We start from the raw sequence: 20,888 nt of genomic DNA on the forward strand, positions 1-20,888 counted from the left end.
GAGCGATCTTGAAGCAAAAGAGAATGTTTTCTTCTGTAATTTGCTGAGTCCATAACTACAGTTGCTTTTCCTTTGTCAGCTTTGGTGATAATGAGGTGATTATTTTTTTTCAAGGACTGAAAAGATTTCATTTCAGGAGATATGTTGGAAGGAGGAAGTTTGGCCTTAAGTAGAGAAGAAGCGACGTCTAGGCGAAGAGCATTAGCTTTATCACTAGTTAGATGACTGAGATTTCGTTCAATGTTAACTAGGAAATAGATATGGTATCTTAATAGGAACAATAGAAAAATCATGTCCTTTTGATAGGATGAGGGTTTCATTTTCTGTTAAAGGACGTCCGGATATATTGACAATCCAACTATCTGGAGTTATGAAGAACTTGGATTGTCTAGATGAAAGAGCTTCATATTTACGGTTTAGATGATGACTTAGTTTATTATAAGCACGTTGAGTAGAACATTTAGCCACATTTAGAACTATGCAAGAAAGATGTGAATCCAAATTTGTGGAAATATAGGTGCGCAGATCAGAATCCTCCATTCTTCACAACAAACCTGAAAAGTCTGGATTGGCTCAGCACGAGATTGAAACTGACCACAACATCCTTTGGCCCAGGACTCGCCTTTTATATAGATCCCGTTATAGGTTTGAACGTTTGTTCAAGGAAAGCATGGAGGCCTTGCTCCATCGTCCCAACCTGAATTGTAATGACTGTATATCTATATCAAAAATCTGGGAAAGTCTAATCAACATTACTCATTAATTTTTTTTTCTTTTCTTTCTCTTTTTTTTTTAAAATCATGTCTCTACTTCAAAATATTCTGTTTCATACTTAGTGATATAACATCACGTGGCTTGTTCTATTTTAAATGATCCATTGTTAATATTCTAGCTTGTATTTTTTATAACTGTTCTTCTAATACCACTGAGGATGGTCTGCTATTTCCAGACCGAAATATCTGGTTAATTAAATATCTTTCTTGTTTTTACATGCATTTATCATTCAGTTTTATGTCACAAGTATCCTTAAAACAGCAAATACTAATAGAAAGATCCCTTGAAAGAAATAGGAACATTTACATATGCTTCATAGACTTTCAGAAGGCCTTTGACCAGGAAAAACATAACATAAAACATTCAATATACTAGATAAATTAGACACAGAAGATCATGTACTTAAGATTATAAAAATGATTTACACCAAACAGAAAATGCAGCTGTTTAACTCTGAGGCTTCTGCAGTGAAAATAAAAAGAAGAGTTAGACAAGGTTGTATCCTTTCATCAAATCTATTTAATATCTACAGTGAGACGGTGATGAAAAAGATTGAAAAACAAAAAATAGGAATTAGTATCAATGGTATAAATACAACAATCTTAGATATGCTGATGATACCATTCTAATAGCAGAAAACTGAAATAAATTAATTAAATTACTGTAGCTACTAATTGAACAAAGTAAAGAACTTGGATTAGGTATAAATTCAAAAAAGACCAAATTTATGAAAATCTCAAAAGAAAACAGATCTGAGCCAGATATATTCATAAACAATATGAAAACTGAACATACAACAGAATACAAATATTTAGGCACCTACTTTACTGCAAATGGAAAGCAAGATAAAGAAATAAAAATAAGAACAGCCATAGCTAAAGTTGTCTTCTGGAAAAATAAAGATCTGCTTAGAAGTTCTGTATCGAAACAAAGAAAAGAATGATAAGAACATTAGTGTGGCCAGTTTTCACATATGGAAGTGAGACCTGGATATTCAAGAAGAGAGTAATACAACAGATAATGGCCTTTGAAATGTGGTGCTATAGAAGAGCTCTGAAATGTTCATGGACAGAACATGTGACAAATACAGATATCCTACAGAGAAAGAGACACAGATATCTTTATTACAGGAAATGATCCAGAGAAAGATGAGATTGACATGTACTGAGAGGTTCAACAGGACAAAGGATACTAACAGGTTTAGAAGGAAAAATTATGGGAAAAGGATCAAGAGGCAAAAAACAAAGGATATGGCTTGAATATATAAGATCATGGACAGGATCACATGGCTATGCAGAAACAAAAAGGAAAGCCACCAACAAAGAGAACTGGAAGGACATGGCTCTCACTAAGGAAGCTACAAGAAGTCTTTTTGAGTTATGACCCTTTTATAATAGCCAAGTAACCTGTGATCCCCTGCCACATTTGCATAAAAAGGCATTTTTAATAAAGTAAAGAAAACACATTAAAAATAGATTTTTCAGAATATAATTCTGACCTAACATTTAATACGATGGTTGTACTTGCATCTGGGCAACGAGCTTCAAAATTCACAGCTAAGTGTTCGTTAGAGCCAACCTCATGTCATCCTCAACATTCAATCTGTTTCTTGCCTTTGTTTTGATATGAAAAAGCATTGAAAATTGACTCTCGCAGAGATATGTAGAGGCAAATGGAAGTAAAACTTGAAAGGCAAGTATGGTGACATTTGTATACAAATGATACATACACCCTCTGTCCAAAAAGAAACCGAACTTTTGATAGAAAATAAAACACAGACCAATTATAATTATTCAAATCATTTATTTCAATCAATATACTTTCCCTCAGCTTCGATAAAGCGTTTGGGATGGTCAATTAATTCGTTAAATGAGTTTTTTTATATTGATTTTTTGGGATACTGTTGAGGGTCGTGGCTACTGCCCCTTGAACATTTTCAGTGGTGCTGTATTGTTTTCCTTTCATCGGCAAATGAAGCTGGGGGAAGTCACAGGGTGCTAAATCAGGTGAATATGGCAAGTGATCCAACACACAAACTTGGTTTTTGCTCAAAAACTGTCTCACAATGTTCGAACAATGAAATGGTGCATTATCGTGCAAAAGTGACCAGCTTCCTGCATCACAATATTTATGTCATACATGACAAATTCTAGCTATCAATTGCTTCAAACTTCGAGATAAAACTCACCATTAATCATTTGGCCAGGCAGAACAAATTCTTTGTGGATAATGCCCTTGGAATTGTAGAAACAAATCAGCATTGTCTTTACTTTTGACTTCTCCAAGCATCTTTTTTTCAGATGCCCCTCTTCTGGCGGTCTCCACTCAGCACTCTGTTTGTTTCGTGCTCATACTCAAAACACCACATTTCATCACCAGTAATGATTGTTTCAAGGAAGCTTGAGTCCTTACAAGCGGTTTTAATGAGGTCCTTGCAGTGTTCGATTCGATACATTTTTTGGTCGTTGGTCAACTTGTGGGAACAAATCGCGAATTCAATTTACGAAGGCCCAAATTCTAAGTCAAAATGTTGTGTACAGTTGATTTTGGAATCTCCAATTCATCTTCAATCAATCTCATGGACGATTTCGGTTTATTTTTTGATGAAATCATACTTGAATGTTAACTTCGCTCCATCCAGTTTTTGGAACAGCCTGGCTTTTCGTCGTCCTCAAGCATTTCACGACCACTTTGAAATCGCTTAAACCACTCGTAAACTTGAGTAGGTGATAAGCATTCATCACCGTATGCTTTTTGAAGCATTTCGGTAAAACTTTTACCAAATTTAACACAAAAGTCAATCGCAGCTCTCTGTTTGAAACTCATTTCCGACTGTTCATCAAAACACACTGTCACTCTTGGTACTTATTTCAGAACATGAATTTTCTTTCCATCTGTGTTTAAAACATTTACTTCTGAGATTTGAGTGTTTTAGCTATCAACTAAATGTATAAATATTCTTAAACATTTTACTCATTTCATTTAGTCATTAGAATAATGGTCTAAACAGCATGTTAGATGACTACACATAAAATACAACTGGAAAAAGCAAAGCTATTTTGGTAACAGAGCTCTCCTCAATCCAACCTAAGATAAAAATAAGATTTAAACTAAAAGAGATTATTTGTTTGCCATTAAGGATGATATACTTGATACAAGGCTTGATTTAGCTGGTGAGATGGTGTTCGTGCATTTACCTAGTGGCTATGTGCTTCGCAACCATATGACTGGGGAAGGAGTGTCCTGGGTTCGATTCCTGTCACTGATGTGAGGAGCTTAAGGATCTTCCTCAGCCATAGCCAAGTTAGCCGGTGTTGGGCGTAGACAGCAGGTTTTTTTTCCCCAGTTTGTCTGAGGTTTTTCATCCCACAAGCAGGCAAACCGGCCCCGTGAACACACGGATCTACAGCCATAAATACTTAAATTCCCATGAGGGGGACTCAACTTGCCCCAATAGGGATGGGGGAGAAAAGGGAGGAAATTCCATATGAATAAAAAGCTGAGATGGTATATAATTTGCAATAATTGTTGAAGATGAAGAACCAATAAATGAGCATAAATATTTATCAAATGGAAGAAAACATGAATAAAACCAATAATAAAAACACATTAAGCAAACTATGAATATAAAATTTTAAAGAAAACTGAAAATTGAAGAGCAAAAAGGAACATAACATATACAGCAAACCAGCAACATGATGGTGTACTGACTGTTTCATTTAAATAGATAATTTTCAGATTGGTTCAAGAATAGTGGGGAATAATTTATTTGGTTTAAATACTGTGAGAGGGAGAGAGAGAGAGAGAGAGAGTATTTAAACCAAATAAATTATTCCCCACTGGGGAAGGCCCAAATCCTTTTGTGCTTATAGCGTATTCAATGGTTCATATTACTAAAGATTCAGAAGGTAATTTGGTTTAGTTTCCTCTTAAATCAATAATAATGATATTCTCTATTTCAGGGATGTGTTTGGATTGTAATGCATGAAAAGATATTTCAATAGTGGGATTTATGTTGCTATTGCTAGCATATTTTTTTCTTAATAGTGTTTTTTCTTAATTTTTGCCTACATTGGATAGAGGCGCAGCTTTATTACCAAAACAGCTTTGCTTCTTCCAGTGGATAATCAAATATTAAGAACTTCATGAAATCTTTCAGAAAAATTTCCAAAGTTATAAAAGATAAAACATTTAAACACAAGTATATTACTCTTTATCCATAATATCAGCAATGCTATCTCTAAATTACTTACCATCATCTTCATCTTTTGGCAACAGTCCTGTGGTATCATCAAAGTCTGGAAGCTCTGATTTGTCTATGCAATTAGCAGCTAACATCTGGAACACAGAAAATATTTTATGCTCTTTTTTGTTTTGTTTTCTAAAATATTAAAACAGACATTTTCAAAACAATAGTTCAGAAAAATTTTGGACATATTGTATTTTTTTTTTTAAATGCAAAATTGATACTGCTTGTAATCTCATACCATGTGTAAGCAGTTAACTAAACATAAATGCTCATTATTGCCTTTAAATTACTCTACTTGCTAGTAAAGAAGTTCCCATTAATTCTTACTGCTGAAAATTACTTATTCTGATTCATTATTGGAGTCACTGATAGCTCAAAATAGTGGACAGCACTTCAAAAAATACAACATAACAAGTACATTGTAGGATTAAAGACTGAAAAAAGTACCCCTATGGTAGTCATAAATACAAATGCATATATTTACAAAATGTAGAACTTGCTCAATGACAAAAACACCTACACCCTATTGGAATATGACTCCCAACTGGTATGCACAAAGTATAACTAATCATTTCTTAAAGGTCATATCAAGTGGCCAAGAGATATCAAAATATGTCCCACATCTAGAAATCAGCTAGTACCCAGAGTTTATGGAGCTGATACACAAACCAGAAATATTCCATGGAAGCCAAAACCCAGCTCACCTCTCTTTTCTCCAAATGTTTTGCAAGATGGAGACCCACACATATGCAAGATGGCTCCTACATAAAAAAATTAATAAAAAAATTTTAAAAATACCATGCATTCACTGAAAAGAAAAGGATATCGATACAAAATGAATAATGGAAAAAACTCACGTACAAAGATTATTTAATAGTATAATTTTTGCCTGTGTGTAACAGGCATCTTCAGTACATTAAGCTAAAATTAAATAATAACTAACAATTCCAAAAAGCGCCACCTAAGTAGCTGGTGTAAGATAACTAAAAAGGTCAATAACTTTCCTAAAAATAAAAAATAAAAATAAATAAATAAATAAAAAAATCAATACAATAAAAAGTTAGGAAAGATTAGCTGATTTGTAAAGTACTATCTCCCATAAAGGGGATAGACGTAAGCTGTCGGATCTGTTTAAGTTAGGAGAATGAAGTAGAGTTTCAGATGTTTCTTTATAAAGGCATTCCATGAGAAACTGACTTTTGTGAAGAACTCTTGTCTTTCTCCAATGAACTCTGTGTCTAGTGAAGATGGCATGTTCTGCAAGTCCAGACTTTTCAGGTTTAAAGTATTCAACATAAGATTGGTGTTCTTCTAGCCAAATAGAGGCAGATCTTCCTGTTTGTCTGAAATAAGATAATCCACAAGAGCACGGAATCTGGTAGACACCTGGATGGTTAAGATGTGGAAGCTTGTCCTTAGGAGAAGTGAGAAAGGTGGAGATTTTTCTAATATTTTCTAATTTCGAAAGGCAACAAAAATATTCAGTGGAAATATTTTTGAAAAATACATAGAAGAAATAATGCACATTACTATCCCTTATGTACAAGGCATCAGTGAATGTATAGCAAAAGTTTTAAAACCACTGAATATTTTAGTTGCCTTTCGACTGTTTAGAAAAATCTCCACCTTTCTCACTTCTCCTAAGGACAAGCTTCCACATCTTAATCATCCAAGTGTCTACCAGATTCCGTGCTCTTGTGGATTATCTTATTTCAGACAAACGGGAAGATCTGCCTCTATTTGGCTAGAAGAACACCAATCTTATATTGAATACTTTAAACCTGAAAAGTCTGGACTTGCAGAACATGCCATCTTCACTAGACACAGAGTTCATTGGAGAAAGACAAGAGTTCTTCACAAAAGTCAGTTTCTCATGGAACGCCTTTATAAAGAAACATGTGAAACTCTACTTCATTCTCCTAACTTAAACAGATCCGACAGCTTACGTCTATCCCCTTTATGGTAGATGGTACTTTACAAATCAGCTAATCTTTCCTAACTTTTTATTGTATTGATTTTTTATTTATTTATTTTTTTATTTTATTTTAATTTTTATTTTTTATTTATTTATTATTATTTTTTTTTTTATTTTTAGAAAAGTTATTGACTTTTTAGTTATCTTGCACCAGCTACTTAGGTGGCGCTTTTTGGAATTGTCAGTTATTGTTTAATTTGAACTTAGTGTACTGAAGATGCCTGTGACACACAGGCGAAAATTATACTATTAAATAATCTTTGTACATGAGTTTTTTCCCGTTATTAATTTTGTATCGATATGTCAACTCATGGTATACCTCTTTTAAAACTTAAGAAAAGTTGGCAAAGAAATGCAGCTAGCTGAGGAATTAGATAAGTACCAGATCGACATAATAGGGGTGACTGAAACAAAAAAGACCAAAACTGGTGAGCTCTTTCTGAGCAATAAATACAAAATGTTATATTCAGGCAATAACAATCAAGGAAAAGAAGGAGTAGCCATAGTATTCAACACAAAATACGAGGCTAATCTTCTTGAATGGCAGTCAGTCTCAAGTAGAGTAATGTGGGCAAATATGAGAATGGGGAACTGGACAATGAGACTTATTTGTGCCTATGGTCCCACAGAAGGTTCTACTAAGGTAGAAATGGAGGAATTTTTTGAGGCTTTAGAAAAAGCAACTGACACAATGAAAAAGGAAAAGTTGGTCCTTGTTGGGGATCTAAATAGTAGAGTAGGAAATGATTGTGAGACATACAAAAATATTTTGGGAAAATTTGGAGAAAAGAGCAAAGCTAATAATAATGGCAAATATCTGTTGGATTTCTGCTCAGGACATGGAGACTGGTTATTACTAACACCATGTTCCAACATAAAAATGTGCACAAATTCACATGGAGAGAAGAGGCTAGAAATAAGAAAAGTCTCATTGACTATGTTATTGTTGATAGTGATGTTTTCTCCCTGGTGCAGGACACCAGAGTGTACAGAGGATTTGAAATTGGAAGTGATCACTATTTAGTCTTGAGCAGGATAAAATTGAATTTCATATTGAAAAGAATAACATGTAAGAAAGTTTTAAAGCGAATATAAGTTGAGCAGCTCTCAGATGTAAACTGTAGACTAAAATACAGAAATATTATTGAAAAGAAAATGAAAGAGTTTGAAAACAGGAATGAAACCTTGGAGATTCAGTGGCAAACTCTGAAGGAAACATTGATTGATTCTGCCAGAGAGGCATGTGGTGAGGTTGTGTGCAAAGATAAAAAAATCAGAACTCCCTGGTGGACACAGGAAGTTAAAGAGGCAGTGAAGGAAAAGAAGAAAGCATATCAAAAGTTCCTGGCAAATAAGTCAGCTTTTATTCTTACAGAATACAGAGACATGTGTAAGAAAGCTAAACAGTGTGTAAAACTAGCTAAACAAAAGTCATGGGAGGACTTTGGCAAGAATATAGAAAATAAATATCAAGAAGGTGGCAAAATATTCTGGAGGTTGTTGAAGAAGCTTAGGAATAGAGGAAAGAGTGCTGTAAAAGGAATTAGAGATGATAAAGGTGAAATGAAAACAGGAGAAAAAGATATCCTTGAAGTATGGAGTAATTACTTTGAAAAACTGCTAAATGAAACAAGCAGTGATGACAGCACAGTGATAAAAAACACTGACCAGGCATGCAGTCAGGAATACATATCCATACTTGAAGTAGAAAAAGCCATCAAACGCTTGAAATGTGGAAAGGCAGCAGGAGTAGATGATATTCGACCAGAAATGCTGAAGTATGGTGGTATAAGAGTCTTACAGTGGCTGCACTGCATAGTTCAGAAAGCCTGGACAGAGGGGCGAATTCCCGATGATTGGAGTAGAGCTCTCATAGTACCCATATATAAAAAGGGAAATAAAACTGATTGTGAGAATTACAGAGGTATTTCCCTACTGAGTGTTCCTGGCAAGATCTACGCAAGTATACTTGAGAAACGGTTGAGAAGAATTGTGGAAGAAAAGCTTGGTGAAGAACAAGCTGGATTCAGGCCAAATAGAGGCTGTCAGGATCAGATCTTCACTTTACGACAAATAGTCGAGAAAGCATGGGAATATAACAAAGATCTGTATTTAAGTTTTGTCGATTTGGAAAAGGTATATGACAAGGTGCCAAGAGAAGCTATTCAATACGCTGCAGTTATATGGTGTCAATGGGGCATTATATCAAGCAATACTTAGTCTTTATTTGAGTTGTGAGTCAGCAGTTAGAATTGAAGGAAGTACAGGAAGATGGTTTAATGTTAAATCTGGTGTGAGAGAAGGATGTACATTATCCCCTCTGTTATTCATTATCTATATGGATCACATTATGAAAGAATGTGATATTAAACCTGATATCAAAATTGGAGATGTTAATGTCAGCTCTTTGCTTTATGCGGATGATGTTATACTTCTAAATAAATCCGCTACAAGTCTGCAAGATTCTCTGACTAAATTGAATAGCTGTTGTAATAGATATGGTATGAAGGTCAGCAATAAAAAGACAAAGACAATGAAAATAGGCAGAATCATTGAAAATGTCAACTGTGTTCTGTGAATGGAGAACCTGTGGAACAAGTAAAACATTTCAGCTACTTAGGCACAATTTTTACTGAAGATGGTAAACTAAATATAGAAATAGACAACAGAATCAGCAAAGCTGGTATTGTGGGAAGTCAATTGAATAAATTCATATGGAATAAGAAAGAAATTAGTCGGAACACTAAATTAGCTGTATACAAGACTGTGTTCAAACCAATTTTAACTTATGGATCTGAGAGCTGGGTCAGAAGTAAAACACTTGACCAAAGACTAGAGACCGCAGATATGAGAGTCCTGAGAAAGATTAGAGGCGTGAACAGATGGCATCAGTGGCAATATCATATTAAAAATGAGGATATTAGGAAAGAACTTGACATTGTCAGCATCCAGGAATGCATTAGCAGAGCTAATCTCAGATGGTATGGTCACCTAAATAGAATGGAAGAGGAAAGATTAGCAAAATAAGTGTTCTCTGCCAGGTTGGCAGGAAAACGACCCAGAGGAAGACCAAGATATAGGTGGATTGATACGGTACAAAGTGCCTTAGACGATAGAAATATAAGATCTGATAATGTTGGAGTCTTGACAAGTAACAGACTGATTTGGAGGAAAATTGTAGATAGGAAGTTAGTAATGATGTAATTTTTTCATGTAGTACTGTCATATCCTGTACACCCCTTGAGGGTACATGGCAGGAATTTGATGATGATGATGATGATGTATTAGAACTCTGATCCTAGCAAGCCTGGACATCATTAAACTATTCACTATAAGACTATTACAAGATCGATTTCAACCAGACAGTTATAATTTGTTCTGGAATTGGAAAGACATGTTAATGCAATGTTCAAAGAACATGATATTCCAATTCGAGAACAAATAATAGTTCTCAGTCACCTGGGACCTTTTTCTGTTCATGATATAATTATGAACAGAAAAAGCCAGGCCATAATGATTAACTTCGGTTACATTATGTGGATTAGCAATGTTCACCATTATGGCCTAATTGGCAAAACAACTAGGACTTTACTAATAACCGTAACAACACTCATTTTCATATAAATTCCATAGTTGAATTAGAAGTTGATGAGACACTTCTATCTCATCTTTTTACAAAATAATTATAATCCAAAAATGATAGAGAGCATTGTACACCAACCTTCTAAAAATACTAATAATCAGTAAAAGAGAAGGGGAAGATACCACTCTCTCTTAGATCCAATCAAAAAAAAAAAAAAAAAAAAAAAAAAAAAAAAAAAAAAAAAAAGAATAATGGTGGTATTCACTCTCAAATCGCTATCATCTAAACTACTATTAAAATAAAATAAGTTTTAAAAGAGATAAACTGTGAGTAGACATATCGGTACACAATAAATAATGGAAAAAACTCACGTAGAAAGATTATTTATTAGTATAAATATATAATAAATAATCTTTCTATGCGAGTTTTTTCCGTTATTTATTGTGTACCGATAAAATAAAATAAATAGGGGGGGGGGGTGATTTATGGTTTTAATCGCACAAGGACAGCAAAGGTCATGCTGTGCAATATCATTGCTGAGAGTAATACACAAGACAATCACCTATGTCTACAGCAGGATTTGAACCCGTAGCCAGTTGGTTGAAGAGCGTGTATGGTAACCACTCAGCCAACCATGCCAGCAGGGGAAAGACACACACAAAATCAGTTATTTGTGTGGTATATAGTAAGTAATCCTAAATGAAGATCCAATAAAACAAGTAAAATATTTCATTTGCTTGTGTTATGGACAAACTACAAGAGCAAGGAACCTTGGGAACACAAGAAATCAATGGGGAAGGGGAGGAGTGGATACTGGGCTCAGTTCAAATCACAACAGCAAATAAGGTCATAAGCGAAAGATGCCTACAAGGCCTGACAAACGTACAAGATGACACAAGTTTAATGTTTTAAAATATCTCTGATTAAAGTTTGCTAAAATGCTATTAAAATATGTCTATAGCCTTAGTTTATTTGCAATCAATAAATGAACTGTGTAGTGATTTTATTTTAAATATTCTGTTCTTATTTTTAAAACTGTTCACAGACTAGAGTTAAAATGCATTTTAGTCTAGGTGAATATCAGAAATTACTATAGCAAGATAATACCATAAAAACTAACATTTTAAAATTTTAATCAATCATTAATAAATGACAGAGATAGTCACTAAGGTGGCACTATAAGGTTAAAAATTGTAGCATCTGGTTTCTTAATAGCCACTGTCAGGTAGAAAAAAGCTTCAGTCATTGGGTAATAGTAGCAAAGATCACTTTTGCAATAGTATATGAGAGCCAATATGGGAATTTTTCAAAAATTGCATGTGTGTGTGTGCATGCACATGCATGCGTGCACACGCACACAAAAAATTATATAAATTTTTGAGAGCAATTATGAGTAATATATAGTCTATCCCATTCAAGTCAACCTTGCTTTCTCAAGGTATGGCATGTTTTTACTAAAGGAGATTTAATGCTATCAGTAAGCAATCCACTGTTAAAGTTTTGTGTATGCATGCGTGTGTGCGTGTGTGTGTGTGTGTGTGTGTGTGTGTGTGTGTGTGTGTGTGTGTGTGTGTGTTTATGTACACTTTATATTGATCCCATGCATGAGAGGTTGAAGGATCTATAAGGACATCAGTGCTGTGTCTGGGTGCAGAAGGACTCAGAAGTTTATTGACATTTCTGTTGAATAGTTGGAGGTTGTAGTTATTTGGAAATACTTCTTGAAATAGGCTGTTCCAGAGGACGAGAGTATATGAAATAAAAGAGAACGAAGAAAAGCAAAAGAATTTGCAGTGGTTTTGTAGTTGCACAGTAAAGGAGTGCTGGGCAGATGCTGCTTATATATTAACAGACACAATAGAAAGCGGAGGAATAACAGGAATCATACTATAAAAACTAGCTTTTTAAAATTTTATCAATCATTTTAATTATTTATTAATAATTAATCAATCATTAATAAAAAAAATTATAAGTTTTCCCCAAGTGTTGTGAATGAGAGAGATAGTCACTAAGCCACTATATGGTTAAAAAATGATGTAGCATCTAGGTTTCTTAATAGCCACTGTCAGGAAGAGAAGCTTCAGCCATTGGGCAGTAGTCAAGAAGCACCTATAGAAAGACAGAGCTGAAGCACCGCATGTGTGAAAAAGAAGGATCATCTATGAGCTGAATTGCTCTCCTCTGGACAGCACATCAAGAATTTTTAGAGAAGTTTTTAAGTGCTCCATCCTAAACATGTGAGTAGTATTCTAAGCAGATTTGGGATTTGTATATTGTTAAGAGCTTGCTGGGTGTAAAATACCATCTTGAACGAAAGAGAATGTCTAGTTTTATTGGATGCTGAGGAAGTTAGAAAAGATGTGCTTGTGTCAAGAGAGATTGAAGGTGAATGTTAGTCCAAACAGAGAGATCTGATCTTGTCTGATGATTTGTATATTACTGAGGGTAAGGGAATGCGAACTGAGATTTCTTTTGTGAGAGAAGAGGCAAGACTCAGTTCTGATGACATTAAACGACCAGATTCTCCTTGCCCCCATTGAAAGATTAGGTCAATGTTTAAGGTGCTAGTTATATATGATCTTGATGTTTGGGATATCTGCACACTGCATGGTTTGTCAAATGAGTAGGATGAATGAAGAGTACTATCATTTGCAAAACTGTGGACTGGATTAATAGTGATTGAGAATAAGTAGTTTATGTACATGAGAAAGAGGGGTAGGTGATAGGACAGATCCCTGATGTACTCCTCTGTTGATGGTGAAGCTGAAAGAGAGGAAGTCATCAACCATGACAAACAGCAAATGAACAGGAAGCTAGCAATCCAATTACAGAGGATGACAAGAAGACCAAAGGATGGTTTTTATTTCTCTTTTTTGGAATATGCTGGATGTGTGATTGCTTCCACACATTGCGATAAGTACCAGCTATGTATAATAGCTTGTAGAGATGATACAGGATGGGTGTTAGCTCTGGAATACAATGTGTGAGAACATATGGAGCAATGCCATTAGTACCAGGAGATTTTTTAGCATCCAAGTTATTTAGTAATTTTCTAAATTGTAGTTGTATACCTCCTGTAGTTGAAAAACCACCACAGGAGGTATACAGTGCTCAGATTTTGGTATGATAGGAGTCAATTTTCCTTGATCATCTGTGCAGGAGTTGGAGGAAAAAATGATATTAGGAGGTGAATTTTATTTTTGATTGAAGTTACTGACGGGTTCAGAATACAGCCATTAATGCTTGCAACACCATTTTTTAATGAGTACCACTGAAATGGAGGAGATTATAAGGCCTCTAAGTATGGCTTTGAAGGGTATCACTCTTTTATTGCACGAATAATGGGGAAGGGGGGGCGTCAGAAACCAAAGCATAAGCATCCCTGCTCTGGAGACTAAACATGACATATGCCACCTCAGGTCTCCAATAAGCCTTGTGGAAGTATTTCACTATGAAGATTATCTACCACCTAGTGGTCTAGATGGCATTTCCTCCAACTAGGAAATTATCATTTTATAGCAGGAATACTTGCTGGTTTCACCAGTCCTTTTGTGGAAACAGACCACAACATGGAAAAGTAAGGTTGACTAGACTAGGCTGTATATTGTGATGTTCTATCACCCAGTACTTAGCTTCCAGTAAGTACCCTTACTGGAAGCCTTAATAGCTGATGCTGTCTTTCAATCATCTCCCTCCCCCCCTCCCCCAAAGAGCAAGGGTTCCAGCTTCTGCAGCCTCAACTTTCTAATATGCAAGATGGATGTTACCCATCTGGGGAGTGTAAGAATATTGTGGAGATCCACAGCCTATTCCATCTCCAAGGGTACAGGAATGATGAAATTCCACAGGCTTGTTATCAGATATCATACAGGACCAAGCATGGTGGTAATGCATTTAGGTTACTTCCTGATCAGCAGATGTAAAATAGATATGATGGTGGAGATTAAAATAAAAACATCTCTCAAAAAATTTCCAAAAACACTTGAAAAAAACTTCAACATTCACTTTGCAAACATTTCCTAGGATAAACACTACCCTAAGTAATGTGACCAGAAGACATTCAAAGCCTGATCTATTTTCTATAAGCAACAACCTCCAGCAAACAGTTCATCTGCCAACCAAAAATCCTCTCCACTCTGGAAGAAAACCTGTTATCTTCCAGATAACAGGTTTTCTTCCAGATGAGATGACTTTCTCTTGGTATAACCTCATACAACTTTCTCTCTAGTGCAACTCCCTTCTTAGTCAACAGCCTAGGATCCTTTAGCACTACAGCAATGCCAACTGCAAAGTCTAGACTTCTACTACTCCTTTCCATGGAGAGACTACTGGACACATTCTACAAATCCAGATACTTGTCAATGTTGGAATGAAGGTCTTCATTCTCCACTCTGCTCTGTTTAAAATTTCCACCCACTATCAAAATGATGGTTTTCTGAAAAAATGAAATAGGGCAATCAAAAAAACATTTACATCAAGGACAGCTTTTCAACTGAAGGTGTGTTGGTCTCAAAAGGAAAGAGAAGGGTTTTATCCTACAAAACAACATGGCCAGAAGAAACAAGGCAAGCTGGTCAAAAGAACACAAGCAATAAACATTGTACCTTCAGCTGTAACTTTCTGGCATCCTTCTCCTCATCCAAATCTTGCATAAATGACCAAGATACATTATTTCTAATTTTACCTGGAACATTGCACCACGTCTCCTATGGTCTGCCTTCCAGCAGCAACTCATCAGTTGTGCTCCGAAATTAACACCAGTCCTTTATCATCTCTATACCTAATAGCATGGCAAATCCACAGACAGCCAATTACAAAAAAGAAGCATATACATCTGCCATCAAACTATTGTTCTCACAAGAGTGCTGTTTAAGTTAATGGAGAATGCCATCAACAGTCAACACCTGGAAACTGTCAACTAATCGGTGATCAATCAAGATCCACAGAAGATCTCTGAGCTGTGAATACATGCCATGGAAGGATTTGAAAAAACTTTTACTATTACACTTGACATTTCCAAGATATTTAATGGGATTCAGCACTGAGCTTTTCAGCAAACTGCCACCTTATGGTCAGCCTTTATAATTGGATTGTCAGTTTTCTCTTGGATCATTCACTGAATGTTATGGTGGAAGTTGTTCTCTCCTCTGATTTTTTTATTAATGCAGGTGTTCTTCAGGTCTTCACACACCCTCTTCCTCACAGAAGCAGTCTTTCTCACTGACCTCAAACCCCATTCACAGTTTCCCAATGATAGTGCTCTCCGTATTTCCTACTGTCATGACAAATCTTATGGTGCTCAAACAGCTCAAGCTTCAAGATTAACTTATCAACTATCAGTGCCTTAAACACTGACCTCCATACCATCATTTAATGGGTAATAACAACCTAGTCACTTTTAATGTTCCAAAAATACAAGTTTTATCTTTTTTTTCCTTATAAAATAGACTTTAGTTCTCCTCTCCCCCCCCACCATTGATAATGTTTAAACAAAATCTCTCTTATTGGACTGAGTCTTACTCCTAGCCTTTCCTGGCACAATGACAACACTCTTACAGCATCGTTGGCTTCCAAAAACCTTGCCATCATTTTTCCATTTAGATGTCAAGTTTCATTTGTCCAGGTAATACAAATCACAAATACACTCACCGTTTGAATGTATTATTTTCACATTTTTTGTGAGCCACCTAAGACATTGCTAAAAATTATTGATGCCGTTCAGAAGAGCCGTTCTGCTAACTGGCAACAACAACTCTTTCACAGACGGTCAGTTTCCATGTTGTATCTCTTCTATTGATATTTCCATGGGCACTGTTAAGCAAAACTGGCATTCATCATGACTCATTTCTGCTAAACTTACATTAATAAGAACAACAGTTGGTCAACACTGTTTTACAGTTTGGATTCACCAAACCTGGTATTATTTCTTTCATTTCGTTCCATCAATTTCAATTCTGTGGAATAGTCTGCCACATAAAGTATATCTTAAAGACTAAATATTCAGGTCGTTAAAAAGAATATCAAGAGATTACTTTTCTCTTGACCTCTGCTAATACATGTAACGGTTTGATACAGGCTTTGCAGCCTCCCATGTGAGGAAGTGTTAAAAAAAATAAATAAATAAATAAAATAAAACAGTGTCTGCAACTTAGCAATTAGATTATGGAATCCAACCAGAATCACAGCTTTGATACTTTAATATTCTTTGTTGGTCTGGTTAAATTACTGATATACATATTTGCTTAGCAACCACAGGCATGGATATTTACCGAATATATTGAGATGATAGATGAATTTTGTCACCAGTACAAGACCATAACTTCATTATGGAAAACCTGAAGTTTCTTTAGAAAAAAAATTCATATTTAGTATTCTCTAACAGATTTACTGGAGTATCGAACCCTTAGCCCACAGACAGTACTAAGATAGTAAATGCCAATAGTCTGTATTGGGTGGTATTCACATAAAAATAAACAATTATCAAATAATAACTTATAATAATGCTGAAACAATGAAAAAGGAAAAGTTGTCCTTGTTCAAGATCTAAATAGCAGAGCTGGAAATGATCTGGGAAAATTTGGAGAAAAGAGCAAAACTAATAATAATGATGATAAGCGTTTCCTGGATTTCTGTACCGTTCCATGAATGATTTGACTACATCCAATGAGATGCCATATCGTGTATTCAACTGACTCTACAGCTGACACAATAGAATACGACGAGATTGTATGAACTTCAAAATGGCAAACAGTCGAAATATTCAAGAAACGGTACAGATTAGAAATGATTCTGTAGGGATATTAGAAATGATTCTTCAGGAAATAATACTGTAAAAGGAATCAGAGATGATAAAGGTGACATGAAAACTGATGATAAAGATTTTCTAAATGTCTGGAGTAACTGCTTTGAAAGATTACTAAATGAAACAAGTAGTGTAAGCACAGTGGTAGAAAACACCCAACATGAATGAAGTCAGAAATATATACCCATACTTGAAGTAGAAAAATCCATCAACAACCTGAAATATGGGAAGGAAGCTGGAGTAGAAGAAATTCGACCAAAAAAAAAAAAAATACTCAGATATGGAGGCATAAAAGTTTTGCAGTATGCACTGCATTATTCAAAGGCCTGGTTCAAATTCAGAATGATTGGAGTAGAGCTCTCATATCAATAAAAAGGGAAATAAATGAGAATTACAGAGGTATTTCCCTACTCAGTGCTCCTGGTATAATTTATGCAAGTATAATTGAGAACGCTAAGAAAAATGTGGAATGGAAGCTTGGAGCAGAACAAGCTAGATTCAGGATCAGTTCACTTTAAGACAAATACTTGAGAAATTTAGGGAATATAACAAGGACTTGTATTTAAGTTTCATACATCTGGAGTGCCAAGAGTCAAACTCTTCAAAATGTTACAGTTATATGGGACATTATATCGAGCAATAGTGTCTATTAACTCCACCATGGGATCATTGGGGGGGGGATCTCATACAGGTTCTAAGCCTGGATAAAGGAGGAGGATCAGTCAGATGAGTGTCAATGCTCTGACCGTAAAGAAAAAACACGATTGTTATCTGATGCCTATACGATCAACAGATAAAACATGCCAGCCCCGGATTTCATCTGGATGAACAAGGTCTGCGATACCAATCAAGCAATCGGGGGTCGGATCGAAAAGTGAGATACTGAAATGAAACAGAAACTGAAACTAACAAAACTGTAATCAGTACGAACATGGAATGTATGGACACTTTGGATGTCAGGAAAACTAGAATTACTTCGCGAGGAAATGAACAGATATCGATGTGATACACAGACATGACACCAAGCACAAATCAGGAGTTGGTTTCCTTCTTAGCAAAAGAGTTAGAGAAGCACTGTAGAAGAATAGAAGAACTGGTTAGAGTACAAACCAGTCAATGAAAGAATCATAGTAGCAAGATTTCAAGCAAAACCATTTAATATATCAATAGTCCGGCACCCACAACTGACAGCACAGATAAAGATATTGACTTATTCTACAAAGATCTGACAGAGACAAATGATGTACCAAAGTAAGATGTACTAATTATTGAAAGAGATTGGAATGCCAAAGTCAAAGAGATAATGATGGTTGGGAAAGTGTCATGGGAAAATATGGTTTTGGAGAAAGAAATGAACAAGGTGAAAAAATGTTAGAATTTGCTGTGGACCACAAGATCATGTTCTGTAACACAAGATTCCAACAAAAGGAGTGTATAAAATGAATGTGGCAATCAAATGGGAAAACCAAGAACATGATCCATATGATTACAATTAAAATAAGATGGATAACATCAGTACAGTAGTGTCGAACTTTTCAAGGAGCGGATATAGACTCAGATCATAGTTTAGTGATTGCAAACATCAGGTTGCAATTAAAAAGAAAATAAAAACCCATTATCAGAAATGAAGAGATGCAGCAAGTGAAGCAGAAATAGGAAGAAGGTACAGAACAGTGCTAGAAGAGAAACTTAAAAGTGTGGACAACAAAGAAAATTTAAATCTAAGAGTGAAAGGAGTAATGAAGGTGATAGAAGACGCAGTTGAAGAAACAGCAGCACCAGAAGAAGAGAAGATCAAGAAGAAGTGGATCAGACAAGAAACACTGAAGTTAGAGGAGCAGTATAGAAGAAAGCAGTCAGAATGGATAAGATGAAATGGTTAGAAGCCCAATGCAATAATAAAGAACAGCACTATGGAGAGCATAAAACTAGGGGTGTACAAAATGATCAGAACCATTAATAGCAGGTGGCAGCCAAAACATACCACAATTAAAGATGAAAAACGCAAAGTATTGATGAATAAAAATAAAATTGTACAGTAGTGGACAAGATACTGTAGTGAATTATATGAAGAAAAACTAGATTTAGATAGCATAGGGAAACTGAAGAAATGAAGCTGATATCAGCGCCAGGTAATGAGTATAATATAGACAATTTAAGAGGAGAGGTAGAAAAAGCAATAGGACAGTCAAAATACAACAAGAGTCCGTAATGATAACATCACTGGAGAAATGATTAAATATGGTGGCAAAAGTATGGTTATAGAAATGCACCAACTATATAAGATGACATGGAAGGAAGAGAAAATGCCAGAGGAGTGGGTGAAATCAATATTAGTGACATTATACAAGAAAGGAAATAAGCTAGAATGTAAAAATTATAGAACAATTGCTTTGACAAGTCACCTTGGTAATGGGCAATATGGTCTGAGTAGTGGCTAATCCCTTAATGCATAACATTATACATATCCGCAAGGAGATGTGTTTTGCATTATGGGAGATACTGGGATAGGAGTGTTGGTAGCTTGCTCCGTCTTTGCTACGAGTTGCCTGGTGTTGTACTACTTATCCAGGTAAGATAGTACAACACCATATTCAGTCCTGAAGATATTTTCAAGTGCAAACTTTGTTTGCTCTCACTGGGATAAAGGATTAAACTAAATTTATTATAGTCTAACCTAGTGAAAAATAAACTTTCAACATCTTTCTCTAAATCCAGAGTAATTTAATAAAAAAAGGTGGCAAACCTTTTGGCAACTCCTATAGGTAAAGATGACCTTGCTACTGCTTCTGCCTGGTATCTCCAACTTTCAGGTGCAAACTTTGTTTGCTCTCACTGGGATAAAGGATTAAACTAAATTTATTATTACCTTGGTAAGGTGATGATGAAGATATTGACAGAAAGATTGAGAACACAATTGGAAGCATATCTTGCAGATGAGCAAGCAGAATTTAGGAAAGATGGAAGTACAATTCAACAGCTTTCTGACAGTGTGGTTAATAGCAGAGAAAGCTAGGAGAAAAAAAATAAAAATATATATACTTGCCTTGTTGATTTTCAGAAGGCATTTGACAGCATCGACCAGAAAGTGACAGTAGTGCTAGAATCCTACGGAATTAACAAAAAACTAATAGCCATATTAAAAGATGTTTATAAGAATGCAATGGCAACAATTAGAATATTGTTGATTTGAATTTGGACAAATGGTTTAGAACAAGCAGAGGTACTAGACGGGGTGACCCAATATCACCGAGCATTTTCATCACACATTTAGAAAGAGCAATGGATAAAATGAAGGAAAATGCAAAAGGAATATCGGTGCATGGGATGAGAATTAACAATCTAAGATTTGCAGATGACATTGTTATTATGGAAGAAGAAAAAAGAGAACTAAAAAAAACAATGAAACTGTTAAATAAGGAAGGAAAGAGATTGGGACCTGTTATGAACTTGTAAAAAACAAAGACAATGGTATTTGGTAAGAAGAACATGAAACAAAAAGATA

At 35.3% G+C, this 20,888-nt stretch overlaps 1 protein-coding gene across 2 annotated transcripts in view; it reads right to left on the reverse strand.

Annotated features, from left to right (window-relative positions):
- The window catches only part of pea (ATP-dependent RNA helicase pea), a 319,525-nt gene that overhangs the window by 161,376 nt on the left and 137,261 nt on the right, over positions 1-20,888 (reverse strand). For both annotated transcript variants that reach the window (XM_090402685.1, XM_090402684.1), the window contains exon 11: positions 5,028-5,112. In XM_090402685.1, coding sequence (XP_090258811.1) covers positions 5,028-5,112 — 85 coding nt within the window. The remainder of the gene's footprint in view (positions 1-5,027; positions 5,113-20,888) is intronic.

The sequence above is a fragment of the Typopeltis vanoorti genome, chromosome 13, assembly GCF_054136105.1.
Source record: "Typopeltis vanoorti isolate ZY-2024b chromosome 13, IOZ_Tvanoo_1.0, whole genome shotgun sequence".
NCBI lineage: Eukaryota > Metazoa > Arthropoda > Arachnida > Uropygi > Thelyphonidae > Typopeltis > Typopeltis vanoorti.